This window comes from Fulvia fulva, chromosome 1, assembly GCF_020509005.1.
Source record: "Fulvia fulva chromosome 1, complete sequence".
In the NCBI taxonomy this organism is placed as follows: Eukaryota; Fungi; Ascomycota; class Dothideomycetes; order Mycosphaerellales; family Mycosphaerellaceae; genus Fulvia; species Fulvia fulva.
In genome coordinates this window covers 197,248-213,755 of record NC_063012.1, presented here as the reverse complement: position 1 = coordinate 213,755, position 16,508 = coordinate 197,248, and the positions used below count along the sequence as shown (strand labels likewise).

The window sequence follows — 16,508 nt, the reverse complement described above, 5'->3', positions numbered from 1 at the left end:
TGGATCAGATCGTGCGAGACAGAGAATGGAAGACTGCGTAACGACCGTTCCTTATTCCCCAAAGCCCATGCGCATCAATGTGCAAGGGCACCCTGATCTGTGGTCATAAATACATATTACCCTCAGAACCGTGCCCGGAGCCATCGCAACGCCCTGCTATGCTGTTCTGTTATGGGGGGGGGGGGCACAGTCCATACTGCGACTCATTCTAATGTAAGTGGTAGTAGTGAACGCGCCAAAGACTCCTTCTCCATTCTTGCCGTAATCCTCTCCTCTTGAAACGCCGTCTAGGAAAGATGGAAAGCACCCTGGCCTTCCTTGATCGCAACGTTCAGCTTCTCCTTGAGTATATCCAGCGAGCTGTAGTCTGGCATCTTGAGGTAATTGACGCAAGTCATGACGCTGGGGAGGTAGTCGTCGGATGTGTATGGTGGTTCGCTTGGCTTGCAGACGACGGTGAACATGGGCGTAAGAGCTTTGAAGCCTGTGAGATGTTAGCATAAGATCAATATCATGGGGCAACATTGGGGACTCACCTCCAATAGGCAGCTTCGGACTACCCGTGATGAATTGCAGGAAGTCACGACGGGTCGGTGCTGGCAGCTCGGACATGAACTGCAGCAAGTTGCGCACGCTCTTACTGTCCAGGTTGAAACCGTGATCGGCCTTGATAGAGTCCATCAGAGTCTCCAACGACCAGTCCTCGTCAACACGACCGAAGAGCATGACGAGCTCATCTGGTGTAAAGGCCTTTGTAGCCGAGTAGGGAAAGACTTGCGAGAAGCCAGCCCGGAAGGCTTCAACTTGCTTCTCGATACCGGCTCCCAAGGTGAAGTCAATGACCTTCTTGATGTACAGATCCACATTGTCGATAGTCACATCGATGGTCGATCCGTGTGGCAGAAGTTCGATGTCAGGATAACCTGGCAGCGTGAATCCGAGACCGAGGTCCTCGACTTTGGCGTCATTGACGCGAATCTGCTGAGTCTTCTGAAGCTTCTGGGCTGCAGACAATTGAATGTCTTCATCAATGCGCTGCTTGGTAGTGGCGTACTTCTTCAGCATCTTCAGCGACTTGGCAAGGTCTTCGTCAACCGTTGCGACGGCGCCAAGGGAAGGTGCCACAGCGGTGGAGTCTCCAATGCGGAAGAAGGTCGGGTTGAAAGAGATATCGATGATGCGTGAGTCGAGCATTGAACGAGCGACGAACTTGCCAAGCATCTTGAAGAGGTGCAAGACGCGCTGGCCGTTCTCGTTGCGCGAAGTCTCCTCGTTCATGGGCGCTGGGAACAGGCCACGCTTGCCGAACGCAAACTCGTCGTTCTCGAACGACTCATTCTCACGCCAAAGCTTCGTCTTCTTCTTGGAAAACTCCTTCGACACGGTCGAGTAGAACTCCAGGGTAGGTCCAAGACCAGTGCCGACTTCCTCAAAGTATTCCACTTCCAGCATACTCGAGGACGACCCATAGAGCTCCATGACTTTGAGAGCAGACTCCAAAATACGGCCGCGAGATATTCTGACCTTTTGACGCTGCATTCTGCCAAGGAATGGCCGATCATCGCGGTGGCGACGAGACTCACTCTCGGATTGGCTGCTCTGCCAACGAGACATGAGCCGGCTGTAGCCAAACGATGTTGACTGCAAGAAGAGGTGGCGTGTCTCGAAGGGAAACAGGAAAGGATATAGACGGGCCAGGTCCTCACTCCAGCTGGGCAGACACTGGCTAGCAACAATGAGGGGTTCTTCCAGCTGGCGGTTGAGCTTAGCGGTGAGCTTTGTGTTGACAAATTGAGATTGCGGCTCAGCGTTGAGCTTCACCGCGCTCTTTGCGTCGTGCACAACGTCGTCTGGGTTGGCGTTGAGCTCGTGCAGTATGCTCATAAGTCGCAGAATGCTGGAAGTCACCGGGTGATTGTCGAGCGATGGTGGGAGGTCGGTGCTACTGGAAGCCGTAGTCGTTACGGTAGGTGTCGCCCGATCAGCGGGAGGTGGTCCAGAGACACGCTTGAAAGAGATGCTGTGCGTAGCAGACCAGATGTTGCGTGCTGATAACTCGTCACCTTGAGCTTGGTTGAAGTGGCAAGCACGGTAGATGGTGGTCTCGCTGGAGATTGGCTGACCATTGACACTGAATTCGATGTGCCAATCTTGTGGAGTCGCCTGAAGTGCTGAAGCATAAGACATTCCAGGTCGAGATGATGTTGGCGTGGAAAGCATCTCTCGAGCAGCGGCGAGTCTGGCGATTGCCGACATTCTGTCTCTGCCAGTCGGTGTCGGTACACCTTGTGCTGTAGGTGTGCTTACGCGTGCGCCATCTTCTGTTCGGGCAGTGACCTTACCAGTGCCCGCAGCCTCAATGTTCACAGCACCAGGATCAGCGACATCTTGCTCCAGCCCGCCCTCTTCGAGGTCGTCAACGAGAGCATCGAGATCCGCATCTACATCGTCGTCATCATCCTCATCTGAGATGTGCGCCTCGTCTGCAGCCTCGAGAGCCTCCTGCAAGTCGTTCTTGTCTTCCGTTGGAGCGTCGGGTTCCGCGTCAGGAGCAGCCGATGGCTGGCCGGATTGTCTTCGTGTCGAGCGACGGAGCGAACGAGCTGCAGCGTCTTCTGGCTTACTAGCCTCGCCATTTGAATCTGATTTTGATGACTTCGTGCGTGGCGGCAACTTGTTCGATGGGCGAGCAGGAAGAGAGCGGCCCAAAGAAGGCAGTGATGGTATCGGCGGTGCAGATCTGTCTCCACGGCCTGCCATTGCCGCTGCATACGCCGCCATCGCACTAGAGATGCCTCCCTCACGGCGAGCGCCACGTGGACGCTCCGAAAGACTGATGCGTGGCCGGAGATAGTCATCAAGTGCTTTGAAGGTAGCAATGGCGTGAATCGAGACCATGATGTTGCGATAAGCACGGGGAATACCAGACTCCTCGCCGGCCACCAGCTTCAGGCGAAGCTGCTTCGCTAGCATGGACGCGGCGCTGCCTCTGTTGCTCTCGAAAGCGTTGTGGTGAACTGTGATCACCTCAAAGTGCTCAGCACGGCTAAGCAGCTCCTGCAGTTTGTAAATGAGGATACTGAACGCCGTTGAAGGCGATTCTGATGCGCCGGTTGCAAGGTTGGTATCAATGGAAGTGCCCATGAATGCTTCCAGGAAGTCTGCTTGTGCACTCTGTGAAACATCCTCATCTTCAGACGCGAATAGCTCGAGGAGTGTGTCCACAATGCCGGACGTGAGCAGCTCGTAGCTCGTAATGCCCTCGAGTGCATCACCACGGAAGTATCTTGCCAGCTGCCTGTACAGGGAGAGCCCGCCCTGCTTGTCTGCCGAATTGTAGCAGGACTGGAGCTTGCTGGAGACAGACTTGATGTCATCGAGCACTTTTGTCGCCTTGCTTCGCATCTCCTCACTACCTTCATCACCATGTGCTTCCATGAAGCGCTTGGAGCGAAGTGTGATGATGTCCTGCAGGTTGGGGATGCGACGATGTCTTGTTGGCGGAAGTTCCGAGTCATCGGAGTGCACTCTCTGGGCTTCACGATCCTCATCATCTTCGTCATCCTCATCGTTCTCGTTGTCTTCGTGCGGCTCGTTCTCGTCTTGCGCATTGTCATCCTCGTCGGTCGCCTCGCCTGCTACGTCAACCTCGATAGCTTGCTGTTCATCATCTTCCTCGTCTTGGTCGATATCACCAGGCTGTTCGTCAACCTCAGGTGGTGGCGGAGGAAGCAGGTCTGGGGCTGGCTGGGACAGATCAGCTGGCGTGGGCCCAGGTGCCATGGGACGGTCGGCGAGTTTCGTGACCTCGGCAATGACACCTTCTCTGTAAAACTGTGGACGATAGACCAATTCCAGGCGCTTCAAGAGCAGCTCGGCGGCTTGCAGTGCGTATGTCACCAAGGAAGAGTTCTCTTGCTGAGTCAATATGCCCGCGAGATGGGAAGCGTACGTGACACCTTGTAGAGCCTCCTCGAGGATGCCGGTCTCCAGGTTGGACAGCATCTTCAGCTGTGCAGTCAAGACCTTCTGCCGTACACTGAGGTTCACCGTGCTGGTGTACGCATGCATCAGAGTAGGGAAGAGGATGACTGCGAAGCGCTTGACCTCTTCGGTGCACTCCTTGAGAAGCTCGACTCTCTTGTCGTTGGGTGAAGTCTTCGAGCGAGTAGACATCGAGACCGACTCTGATCCTGTGTAGCCGGCATCTTGTAAGTCATCAAGGAATGTCAAGTTCTCTGGCGATACTGTAGGAAGTAGCTCGCAGACGACATTGAGTGTCTCGAAGATTTGCTCGCGTGGGGTGCGGATGATCGACTGCATGATGACATTCTTGTCGATCTTTGCGGCGACACCATCAGTGCCAGCTGGCGGTGAGACACCAGTCAGGATTTGGTAGAGTGTGTCAACGACATTCATCTTGAACAGCTCAACGGAAAGTCGTGGACTGGCACGAGCAGTGATGGAGAGAACACGAAGGAATTGCGTGTGGATGTTTGGTCCGATCATGTTGGTCGAGCCTGGCAGCAGAAGTCGCAGAATTGCGCGAAGCAGCTCTGGGCTGATCAGTTCTTCAAGCTTGCCTTCATGGTATTTGAAGCTGTCGATAATTCTAGCCACGCAGAGCGATGCCTGCTCCACCACGCGTTGATCGCTGCTCGAAAGTGTACCAAGGAGGATAGGCATCACATCGCGAACTGTCGGGAATGAATCTTCCGGAATATTGCGGCAGCAGTTGGCGGCTGTGGTGACTGCCGTACGCTGAGTGCCGGTGGCGAAGAAGTCAAGATATGTCAGGCAAGCTGTCAGGCCTCCTTCTCTGACAATCGACGATGGAAACTCGACTGATATCTTCTCCAGTGTGCTGAGGGCTTGCTCGGCCAGATCGATGTAGTGGATCTCGAGCAGTTTCTGGCAGAGAATGGGCACAGCTCTGCCATAAACCACACTCGCAGTCGCAGCAGGCAGAGCCTCCATCATGTTGGCAATGCAGCGGCATGCAAGCAGCATGACCTCCGGATTCTCCTCGCCAGTGAAGTCGTTGGGCTGCATCAGTGTCACCAGCTCCTTGACGTACTGATCTGGTGCAAAGTGGCCGGCGAGGTTATCTTCGTTCGAGACCAGAAGTAGCTCTGACAAGTCTTGTAGCGCAATAAGCTGCATCGACGGATCATCCTTGGCTCGAAGTCGTTCCAGCAGGCCACGCAGACGGCTGTTGGTACCTGACACGATGCCACTCAATGCTCGCAGACTGCTAGACAGACCATGGTGGCCAGCAAAGCGAGAGAGATAACCCGTAGCGAATGGATCCTCTCCCCGCTCCATGGCATCGATCTCATCTTGTATCTGTCTCCGAGAGGGTTCCTCGCTGCCTTCAGCTCCGGTGCCTGCGTCTTGTCGTGATTGCTCCTCATCGTCGTCTGCATCTTCCTTCGGCTCCTTGCCCTTCTCATCAACGTCCTTCATGACCACATCTTGATCTTTTCGCGAGCCCTTGCGTGACTTCCTCGATGATGCTCCAGATGTGGATGCGGTAGGATCTGTAGTATGGTTAGCACTGACTAGCGACCTCTCCGGAGCAGTATGCCGACCTTCTTTCGACTTGCGGCGGCTCGACTTGCGCCGTGACGAGTCGCGTGGAGCCTGCTGTGGTGACGTCTCCGCGGATGTGTTGTCGGAAGATGGCCTGTCCATGTCAGTCTTCCGCTCGCAGTTCTTCTGCGACGGACCTGCAGACCCAGCACTTGACATAGCGGCGGATGCCGCTCTCTTCTTGCCTCTCTTCGGAGCCTCGACTGGTTCTGGCTGCTCCTGGTCGGCGTCGGGGTTGGTGGCTGCGGCGTTGCTGCCTCGTGGACGCTTAGTCTTGCGTTCTGTCGCTGGCGGTGATGGCTGCGGGGCGGCCTTGCGCTTGCGTTTGGTGGAGGATGAGGAGGTGGTGGTGGAAGCGGGTGGTGAGCCGGCCGCGGTGGTGGTGGGCGATTGCTGCTGGTTACTTATGCTGTCGCCGTCGGCGGAGAGCCTCGCAGCAGCGGAGCGAGTAACACGCTGACTTGGAGGCATCTGTTAATAACGGTCGGAGGGGTGGTGTGAGTGTGAGGGCGCTGCAGCAGGCACAGCACTGTCAACCTCACTGTTTGCACTCGGCGAGTTGATGCGCGCGGTACTGCAGTGGCGGTGATGCGTATGCGTCCCACTACCTTTGTGTGTTGGAGAAAGGTGATGGAGTACTGGCAGGCCGCAGCTCGGAGCAGATCGTACCTGGCAGAAGATGTGGTGGTGGATGTGGGCGAAGTGTCGTTTCTCAGTCGAGCATGAGATTTGTGCCCGCTATTCATTTCCTCCCATGCATCCACATCGACCGAGTCATGCGAGGTAAGTGCGAGGCCGTGAACAGTGCGAGTTGTGCAAATGAAAAGTGTCGCCCAGCGATCACGACGTGCGGCGTGGGTGCTTGTGAAGCAGAGCAGCAGTTGATGTGACGGTGATTTGGGGTAGGTTAAGGTCCGGAACGAACCGAGGAGGCGGCTCAGTCACGAGTTGGAAGTGCTGCTTGAAAGGCGAATGATAATGACCTTGATGGTTGTCTGGCGGCGACCATACACTGTGATGGTGGTGCAGATGAGAAGAGTACAGTCACGCGATTCCGCGATTCAAGTTGGAGGAAGTGTGGCCGTCGTGCCTGCCCAGAGACATTCACTTGCCGCCAATATGGTCAATGCTTAAGCTTAATCGTGAGCGGAGATCATCAGGCAGGCACGTTCGCCCTTCTCACGCCCTCTACAGACGCTCGATCGGGCATGATGTTCTTCAACACGCTGCAACGTCGGTCGCTCTCACATGACATATTCGGCAATGTGGTCGAAATCCTGACCAGAGCTTGTAGCATTGTCATCTAGGCTGTATCATTCGTCGTGTCTGTATTATTTTGATGAAGATGCGAGTAGTGTCCCTACACTGTCTCCGTCCTATTACTCCCCAGCCCTTCAAAGAATCTCTTCAACCCGCTCACTTTCTCCTTCCTAGGCTTCTCATAAAGTGCATCGAACTGTCGTTGTGCCTCAGATATCCTGATCTTTCTTGAGAGCCGCCACACCATGATCCCAACGCCGCCTTCCTCCCTACGTGTCCGTATCTGTCGTGCCTTTCGCTCAAGCCAAACTCGCAAGCCTTCTTTGATCTGTTCTCTTTCGACTTTCCGTTTCGTCTCTACCAGTGCTCCAGCGACACCAGCACCCCAGACGAAATCCCCAGAAGTTCTGTCGATCCGGCAGCATTCTTTGGGAACGATGTTAGTAGAGACTAGTGTCGACAGCTTAGGTCGTCGTGATAGTGATCGGTTCAGGCGTATGCACACCAACGACCAGTGCAGTCGACGTGCCGCGAGATGTGTCCTCGTCAGGTATATCATCGACGCCGGTGGCTGCAAAGAGTGCAGTGCGGGCCTTTGAGGGAGGAGATAGCCGACGCGGTTGTGAGAGCATCGCAGTCGTGCTACGTGTAGGGTAGGATCAAGAGACAGTGTTCTCAGTCGATGGGACGCCTGCTCAAGTCAGCTGTGATGTACTTACGACAGCCTGCCGCACGGTTGCCTACTCGTGAAGCAGATAGCAGGTCGTTCACGTCGAGGCAGAGGAAGGAGAGGATGTGTAGAATGAGTTCATCGGGCAGCGCGTCGAGCGTTCGAAGCGCCCGCGTGTCCTCCGTCATCGCTTGCAGTGTTAGGCGCACGCTTTGAGTAGTAGGTAGGCGTTTACTGCTTGGGTGATGGCAGAGATCGGTGTGCAGTGTGCAGTGTGCAGTGTGCAGTGTGCAGGAACAAAGGCGCCGATGTGGAGGAGGTGCTCGAGCCTCGAGGTGACGCGCTTGCCTCTGATCTCTGGGTCGGAAACTGCACGTGCCTTCCTGCGACCAGCGTCCCAAGCGACTGCACTGACACACTGAAACATATTCGTCGACTTCATCTTGTGATTTCTCCGTCGTGCTTCATGTAGCGCCAACAACTCTCTGCGTCGACATACTAATCGTCCCGTAGCCGCGAATGAATTGGTGGCGAATCGCTATGTCGTGACAGGTTGACCACTACCATCTGCAGCTCGTCCTACAGCACGCGTCCGCCTCATTGCCGACACGATGATGCGACATCTACCACGTGGTGCACGCTAAAGGCAATACCAAAGTCGAAAGATACGATGATTGAGCTGGAGTGCAAATGGTGCGATCCTTTAACAGCACTTGGCGGCGGTAGACCGAGGACGAGGTTTTTAGTTCTGGACCTAGTAGCTTCTCTGCATGCTGGTCTGCTGCGTTGTCATTGATACCCGGCTCCCTCGAACCCCAAAACATCAACACAGTACGTACTCACTGCCGGGCCCAGGCGCAGAGCGCTCGGCTCTACCCTGCTGCTGTGATTGGCCTGTGACAGCGCCAATGAGACGTCCACTCTGCTGCATTTTTAGGCTGGCAGTCGACAGGCATCACTCATCACCTGAATATTCGGTGCTGCAGTCGACCGCGAACCACTCGGAGAGGTCCACCAGCTCAGCGGACCCAGCCACTCACATGACTGACTGGCGGGAACTGAAACTGAACCTCATCCGGCGATCCGCCAGGAATTTGCTCTCCTCCAGCTCACTCATGATTTCCTCGATCCTTATCCAATGGCAAAATTTCGAAGCTCGAATTGGTCTCCAGCCTGGGCTTCACTGTCCGGCCGCGCTCGCGCTCCATCTCGCGGTTTTACTAACGCTAGTTACGTTCCACCTGCAGCGCTCGCTCTCAGAATGCGTCACTGAGCGCTGGCTGTCAGCTCTTCCCAACCACCCTCCTCACACTGTCTGCGACGCAACGCGAGGTCTAGCTCCGATGGCGTTACGATTGCTGTGTCACGTTGTGGCTGCGTCAAAGGTAAACAGCATGCCTGTCGGACCGCCGTCGGCCATGATTCGATGGCGCTGATGCGTACCGCGCTCTACGTGCTTCTGTCGGCAGCTTCTGCGGGCTACATCCTTCTGAGCTCGAACGGCTGTGCATTAAGAGAAAAGTATGGCTGAATGGACCCGCTGGCATGGGTCGTGCTGCTCAAACTGGTAGACCGGTGTGAGGTCACGAGCGGGCATGGAAAATGAGCGCATGTGAGCGATCCAAATCCCACAGAAATGCTGAACCAGGCCCATACTAATACACGCCTTCTCGAGCCCGCGAATAGCCTTTCTATCGATCCACCACACTCAGTCTGCCACGTTGCAAGAGCGGAGGCGGCCAGGGCAGATCTGGCGTAGTCTCACCGCGAAGCCCGCCGTCCCTTCCCTGATCTGATGGGACCAGGCTTACAACTTTGACTCAAGCCCAGCCGGGACGTCGAGTGACAGATGCGCCGGAGATGCGAACGGGTGGCCTCCTCGCCACTGGAAGAGCCAGTCAGGCATCGATTAGCATGATGGTGTCAGCTGAGGATGCACCACGGCTATACTCCTCATGCTTCTTGCATGCAGGGGCGTACCAGCACCAATGAGACTGGACACAGCTACCCATGATCACTGTCAATCCCTCCATGCAGCACGGCAAGATAAGGTGACTGATTATCAATGTCTGGGGTCCGCTCAACAAGATTGGACTGGACCGAACCGATGTGGCAGATGGCTCAACGTCATGGGAGGCATATACCTAGAAGGTACTGGTACCACACCGCATGCCCACCGGCAACGATCGCCACCAATTGGGACTGATGTATCAGTGCTCGAGCACCGTCTGTACTGGTAGCCGAATCTGCATGAGCTTCCTGGCGAAGCCGCTGTGATTGGCAAGGAAGAATGGTCCCTTTGTGCGGTCGTTGTGGCCTCAGGCTTGTCACATGGCAGGCGTTCACGTCCAAGAGCAAGGTAGGCCGTCATCGGAGCGAAACCCTTCTAGTGTCAGGGGTAATATGGCATTGTCTCTGTTGCAATCCTGCATCCAATGGCCACAGAGGGAGTGTGAAGTGATGGGCTATCGGCACGTGACCTCGACTTCATTCACATGCCTTCAAGCATTGTGCAACCATACCGCACTCGATACACCACCATGGAGCGCCAACTCTACTCAAGTGGAGACACGGGAGGTAGAACGCATGAGGGCTATACCACCTGGTCAACAACAACAGGTCAACAGCATGCCACGCACGACTTGATCCGCGCACAGGCAATAATGCCCGCATACGCCGGAGCGGCGGCGACGCCTACGTCCCATTACAGCTTCCCTCCTCAGCGATCTAGCCTCTACCGGCGCTGCCCCGAGTGCCCCGAGGGACGTCGTTGGCTCGATCGATTGCATTGTCTCCAACCGAGCAACATGGTGGTTGAAGGGGTCAAGAAGCTATGGCATGATGGTGCATCAACGTCGCGAGCATGTGAGAAGCCTGGGCAGTGGAAGAGAAAGCATAAATAGCGGCTCGATGGCAGTGTGTTGTCTGGCAGAAGCATCAGGAGCACCTCCCAACCATCTTCTCCCACATCCTCCTCTGCAAAGACTCTGCTACGCACAGTCCTCAGGGTATGTCACCCAAGCTCTCATAATTTGCCTTCACCAAGAAGCATTGGTCCAGCACACCTTCCTTCTGCCACTGCTACATGCATTGGTCGTCCAGCACCTACCACCATCCCACAACATCATCAACGGCACACGTCGTCCCAATGCCTCAACAAGCTAACCCAAGACAGCATCAGCATCAACAAAGACCTCCTGCAGGGACATCAACACGTAGCACAACAACTACATCCCACAAGGTTAGCTCCAAACACACCTCACATCGATCGACATGCACAACGCACAGCACTGACCAAGCGGCACAGCCAATCCCACCCCAACCCCAAACAAGCCAGGCCCCCATCCCCAAACCAGCCAAAACATAAATAAAGATAACCATGTGCTACTACGATAACTACATCTTCCACTGCCGCGACTGGAAATGGGGCAACTTCCGCCAACACTGCAACCGCGAATACCGCACCGGCGAAACCTGCGGAATGAAAATGATCTTCGCAACCCACCAGCTTCCCGACAAATGTCCCTTCTGCGAGAAGATCGAGAAGAAGATCCGTCGCAGGGACAAGGCGATTAGTGATTACAAGCGTTGGGCGATGGAGCCCGGGAAGTATAAGGCGAGTATGGAGAAGGCGAGGGAGGATGTTAGGGTGTTGGAGGGCGAGATTCAGAAGTTGCAGAGTGAGAAGGATGCGAGGTATTTGGCGGTGGGGAATAGTAGGAGGAGTGCGCAGCAGAGTGTGGCGGTTTGAGGATGGGGGTGGAGGGGTGGAGGGGTGGAGGATTTTCGGATTTTTCTTCTTTTGTTGTTGTTGTCAGGGGGTGGAGTCGAGTGGGATTGGTGTGTGAGCGTCGATCGTTCTGCAAAAATCTTCTTCCTCTGAGACAGTGTCTGATGTTCTGCAGCGGTAGTGCTAAGGCTAGATAGTAACGACGAAACGATCTTCTTTCTTCTTCAACACTTTGCTGTTTGCATCATATCATGCATGAGCATCCAAGCCCAATTGCCCCAGCTCTCACATCCGGCGAGCAAATCCCTACCACATCTCAAACACAGCCACAATAATGCTGGCCCTCCCTCCCGTGCAGAGCTGAGCTACCACACCACCGGGCCTCAGCCGCTGGCGATGGCTCAAAATCATGCCGTAACCACCAATCGCTCAGCTCGCATTGTGGAGTAAGGCTGGTGGTGTGCAGTGGTGAGCGGCCAGCACATCAGCTTGAACATCCAGCTCGGCAGGGTCTCTTGCCACAGCGTTCATGCATGAGCACGGAAGGTTTGAAGGAGACGGCTCAGACGGCGTGCAGGGCTGTGTATTCACCACTCGTACGTGGGACGCCGGCTGGTGATGTGCAGTGGCTAGACCGTAGTTGGATCATTGCAGCCGTGTCGGCAGGGACTTTTGCCTTTTGAGTTCACGGGCTGTTATCCAAGCTTCGATTGACAGCACGGCAGACGCATCGACAAGACCCAACCACCCCCGAGACAACGGCGGGTAGTGTGCGGAAGGAGGAAGACAACGACCTCGTCGAATCCTCCTGAGCACTGATCAATGTCCTCGCCTCCATGCACCACCGCACGAGCTTCAGAGGCTGCTCGACCTTCCAAAGTAGGGTAAGCACCACTCACCTTTGAGACACATGCCGGTGATATGCAGCAGCGCACTCCACATGCCAAAATTTCCCTCAGTCTCCCACCGGCAGGGACGATTGCCATTGCGTTCATGTACAATCATCCAAGCTCCCCGGCTCCAACTCCACATCAACAAGATCGCTGTGTAACCATCACCACTCATATCCGAGACACAGCCTGGTACTGTGCAGTAGCTACCTCCCCTCAAAGCAAGCAGGTCTTTCTCGACAGCGCTCGTGGCCGTTGCCTTCATGCACGATCCCTCACACTCCACATTACGCAACTCGTCGGAGGAACATCGCTGTGTAACCATCACCATTCAAATCCGAGACACATGCCTGCCGGTGATGTGCATGTACGTGCATGCAGCAGCATGGAAAACAACAACGCTCGCAACCCCAACAACATTCTTCTCGGCACCACTCGGCACATCATCGCAGTCTATCCTGATGGCAGCTGCAACGAGGCTGGGAAGAACGAATTCCAACCAATCGTCAAAGCCTTGGGCGCTAAGGGGTGCTTGCTGAGACGGCAGTCCAACACACCTGCAGAGACTAAGTCCGCGGACATACAGACAATCCGCAGGGTTAGTCCTTGAGTGTGACGCGGAGGCTTGTTGTGCGGTATCGTCCGGCTATCTCGACTACGGCGTGATCGACCCTGAGAGTGGCAGGATTGCTGAAGTCGCGTGCCAAGACATCGTAAGCGCTGGTTCGATAAACATCATCGGGCAGACTTCCAATTATCGGGGCTCCCTTCGTCAGAGGGATGAAGACGTATGAACACCAGACATTGATCATAACATGAGCCCTTACAATTGTCGCTATCATCTGTCAGCGCACTGCTAGCTACACTTTCCTTTTGACACGCTGGTATTTCGCTGGAACAAACAAGAAAACTCCTCTTTCGCCATTACTGTCCATTCGACTACCTTAGCACCGCATGCTGGATTGAGCTCCACTTTTACAGTGATGACTCGGATGGCGATGAGCAATATGATCTCACATAGGTGCCCTTGACTTCGGTGCGGCGATCCTACTCCTCGCCCTCAAGGGGAGCCTCCTCATCGTACTCCTCCTCACCCTCAGAGACGGATGCCTCCTGGTACTGCTGGTACTCGGAAACAAGATCGTTCATGTTGGACTCAGCCTCAGTGAACTCCATCTCGTCCATACCCTCACCAGTGTACCAATGCAAGAAAGCCTTGCGCCTGAACATGGCAGTGAACTGGTCACCGACACGCTTGAAGAGCTCCTGGATGGAAGTGCTGTTGCCGACGAAGGTGGACGACATCTTGAGGCCGCGTGGTGGGATCGAGCAAAGGGCGGTCTGGACGTTGTTTGGAATCCACTCGACGAAGTAGGCGGTGTTCTTGTTCTGCACGTTGCGGATCTGGTCTTCAACCTCCTTCATAGAAACCTTTCCTCGGTAGATAGCCGAGCAAGTGAGGTAACGGCCGTTGCGGAAGTCGCTGGCGGCCATCATGTTCTTGGGGTCGAAGATTTGCTGGGTGAGCTCTGGAACGGTGACGGCGCGGAAGGAGTGAGCGCCGCGGCTGGTGAGTGGTGCGAACCCGACCATGAAGAAGTGGAGACGTGGGAATGGCACCTAGAGGAATGCGTTAGCTGTGCACAGATCAAAAACCGCGCATACTCGTGACATACCATGTTGACAGCCAACTTGCGGAGATCGCTGTTGAGCTGACCTGGGAAACGCAAGCAGGTGGTCACACCAGACATGACGGCGGAGACAAGGTGGTTCAAGTCGCCGTATGATGGGTTGTTGAGCTTGAGAGTGCGCATGCAAATGTCGTACAGCGCCTCGTTGTCGATACAGAAGGTCTCGTCCGAGTTCTCGACAAGCTGGTGGACGGAGAGGGTCGCGTTGTATGGCTCGACGACGGTGTCGGAGACCTTTGGTGATGGCATGACGGAGAAGGTGGCCATCATGCGGTCTGGGAACTCCTCACGGATCTTGGAGATCAAGAGCGTACCCATACCGGCACCGGTACCACCACCGAGGGAGTGGGTAATCTGGAAACCCTGGAGGCAGTCGCAGCCCTCAGCTTCACGGCGGACGACATCGAGGACCTGGTCGACAAGCTCGGCACCCTCGGTGTAGTGACCCTTTGCCCAGTTGTTCCCGGCACCGGATTGGCCGAAGACGAAGTTGTCTGGGCGGAAGAGCTGACCGAATGGACCAGCACGGACGGCGTCCATGGTACCTGGCTCCAAGTCGACGAGGACGGCACGTGGGACATACTTGTTGCCGGATGCCTGGGTGGTGTGTCAGTATCGCATCTCAATGCGCGATTTTGTGGCAGGCAGCGACATACCTCGTTGAAGTAAACGTTCATGCGCTCGAGCTGGAGATCAGACGTGCCATTGTACCTGCCGCGTGTCAGTGTTGCCCTGGTGCATCATCGTCGCGCCTCTTGATCACGTACACGCCGGAGCCGTCGAGGCCATGTTCGCCGGAGATGGTCTGCCAGAATGCAGCACCTATTTGGTTGCCCTTCACTCAATGTCAATGCCCGCTCCTGCTGTTGCTGTTCGACGCGTCGATACGTACACACTGGCCGGTTTGGAGGTGGACCTGTCATCGCAATCGTGTCAGCATATTGTCGTCGTCTTGCAGTTGTCGACCGTTTCATGGCGGGGCACGCGTTGGATATTGGAATCCAGGGGCGGTGTGCTGTCTGGAGCGGGTGGACTCACGATCTCACGCATTCCGGGAATTTTGGCGGTGTTGTGGGGGGTGTTGGTTTGGTGAGGGTATAAGTCTCGTGGGCGAAGGGTGGCACTCGAGGACGTGCTGTGGTGGTGTTGTTTATGTGGAACTGCGGGTGGTGGATGTGGTGCGCGACTTGTTTGGTTGGCGTTGGCGAGCGGAAGGAGGAAAACAAGCGGCGGTGTAACTTCAGGTATCGCCCAATCGCTTGACCTTCCCTGCGCACTTTTCGGTGGGGATTTCATTGGTGCCTTGATGCCTTACAGCTCAACTGCTCCTTCGACTGCATCGATGAAACATTCACTTTACGTTTCGGCCATACAGCCATGGCATCGCTGCGCTTGACAATACCGCGTGCTGGCTTCCAGCTGCATGCCAAGCAGCTCCAGCAACGATTGATCATCCCCAGCATACGACATGCATCGACAACGCCTCCACCAAAACCTCGCGTGCTCGCGCAACCAGACAAGTTCCGCCCTCCATCACATCCCTCACGACTACGAAGCAAAACGCCACGATATCAGTATGGAGCAGACCTTACGGAAGAGCAAAAGACGAAGAAACAATACCCCCACATGATGCCGCCCGAAGGAAGTATCATGCACTGGTTCCTCACAAATAGATCGATACACTTATGGATAAGCTTGGTAAGACAACACATTGTCTTCTTGGAAGTACATCGCTGATATGTTATAGTCCATCCTCGTATCCCTCGTCTTCGGCGTATGGTTCAGCGAATTCATCCACAACACCCCCTACCGCGACCTCCTCCCTCCCAACTCCATGTTCCTCTCCCACCCCTTCAGCTTCCTCGGTCGCTACGCCGAGGTCTACCAAATGCACGTCGCATACGTCAGCGCGCAGACGGCGGAGAGGAGGAAGCAGAAAGTGGACGACGTCAAGAAGAGGAGCGACTATCGCAAAGCGCATGGGTTGGACCAGGATGAGGGCATTTTCGGAGGATGGACGGCGAAAGAGGATGACGAGGTGAAGGGACCGGGCTTCAAGCAGGAGGGTGTACAGATGGAGCAGGCGGGTCCGGAAGCTGCGATGGAGGTGGTGAAGGGGACTGGTGACGGGGTCGTGGGACGGGCGGGAGAGGCGGAGGAGACGTATGTGGATTTTGAGGGGAAGACGCAGCCGCTGAGGAAGAAGTGGTTTGGTATATGGTAGAGTGTACGCTGTATGTTGAAGTTGTCGCATGGAATGTGCATATATTGCTGAACTTCTCCCAGGCTGCCTCCTGAGACATGCATGTGGTCGTGACACCTGCTCACAACTGCAAAGAGCAAATGACTTTCCAGCTGCAAAGCTTTACAACCATCATGACCTCATATACACTACTACTTACCACTATAGAATCCCACTTTAGGCAGAGCGCTATGGGCGCGTGTGAGGTGAACAATGTCGATAGTCGAGCTTGTGCTGGCGCCAGAACGAACATTCACTTCGCACCGTCATGCGGCGGAGAAGAAGCGGGACTTTCCGTCCGCAGCCAAATAACACACTAAGCCACAAACACCTGCTCTTCCCACTTGGAACACCGCTTCTTCCCAAGAACAGCAACATCTCGCGAATACCACCACGAATTGTCGCCTTTCTTACCCAAAACCACCACCACCAC

At 55.2% G+C, this 16,508-nt stretch overlaps 6 protein-coding genes across 6 annotated transcripts; 3 read left to right on the top strand and 3 right to left on the bottom strand.

Moving 5' to 3' along the window:
- Positions 1 to 287: 287 nt before the first annotated feature.
- Positions 288 to 6,063, bottom strand: CLAFUR5_00052 (putative ubiquitin fusion degradation protein; the record flags this gene model as incomplete). The annotated part of the gene is made up of 3 exons (XM_047899200.1): positions 288 to 484; positions 537 to 5,540; positions 5,592 to 6,063. 3 exons carry the CDS (start codon positions 6,061 to 6,063, stop codon positions 288 to 290), a joined length of 5,673 nt encoding a protein of 1,890 aa, XP_047757003.1.
- Positions 6,064 to 6,952: 889 nt separating this feature from the next.
- CLAFUR5_00051 (uncharacterized protein) lies at positions 6,953 to 7,710 on the bottom strand (the record flags this gene model as incomplete). The annotated part of the gene is made up of 2 exons (XM_047899199.1): positions 6,953 to 7,543; positions 7,597 to 7,710. 2 exons carry the CDS (start codon positions 7,708 to 7,710, stop codon positions 6,953 to 6,955), a joined length of 705 nt encoding a protein of 234 aa, XP_047757000.1.
- A 2,307-nt stretch (positions 7,711 to 10,017) lies between these two features.
- Positions 10,018 to 10,425, top strand: CLAFUR5_00050 (uncharacterized protein; the record flags this gene model as incomplete). The annotated part of the gene is made up of 1 exon (XM_047899198.1): positions 10,018 to 10,425. The coding sequence occupies one exon, from the start codon at positions 10,018 to 10,020 to the stop codon at positions 10,423 to 10,425; it is 408 nt and encodes a 135-aa protein (XP_047757001.1).
- A 476-nt stretch (positions 10,426 to 10,901) lies between these two features.
- CLAFUR5_20115 (uncharacterized protein) lies at positions 10,902 to 11,273 on the top strand (the record flags this gene model as incomplete). The annotated part of the gene is made up of 1 exon (XM_059462952.1): positions 10,902 to 11,273. The coding sequence occupies one exon, from the start codon at positions 10,902 to 10,904 to the stop codon at positions 11,271 to 11,273; it is 372 nt and encodes a 123-aa protein (XP_059318844.1).
- Positions 11,274 to 13,189: 1,916 nt separating this feature from the next.
- On the bottom strand, positions 13,190 to 14,883 carry CLAFUR5_00049 (beta-tubulin; the record flags this gene model as incomplete). Its single annotated transcript, XM_047899197.1, has 6 exons — positions 13,190 to 13,762; positions 13,819 to 14,430; positions 14,490 to 14,544; positions 14,601 to 14,668; positions 14,726 to 14,749; positions 14,872 to 14,883. The coding sequence occupies 6 exons, from the start codon at positions 14,881 to 14,883 to the stop codon at positions 13,190 to 13,192; spliced, it is 1,344 nt and encodes a 447-aa protein (XP_047755871.1).
- A 327-nt stretch (positions 14,884 to 15,210) lies between these two features.
- CLAFUR5_00048 (uncharacterized protein) lies at positions 15,211 to 16,057 on the top strand (the record flags this gene model as incomplete). The annotated part of the gene is made up of 2 exons (XM_047899196.1): positions 15,211 to 15,531; positions 15,581 to 16,057. 2 exons carry the CDS (start codon positions 15,211 to 15,213, stop codon positions 16,055 to 16,057), a joined length of 798 nt encoding a protein of 265 aa, XP_047755870.1.
- Positions 16,058 to 16,508: the final 451 nt, after the last annotated feature.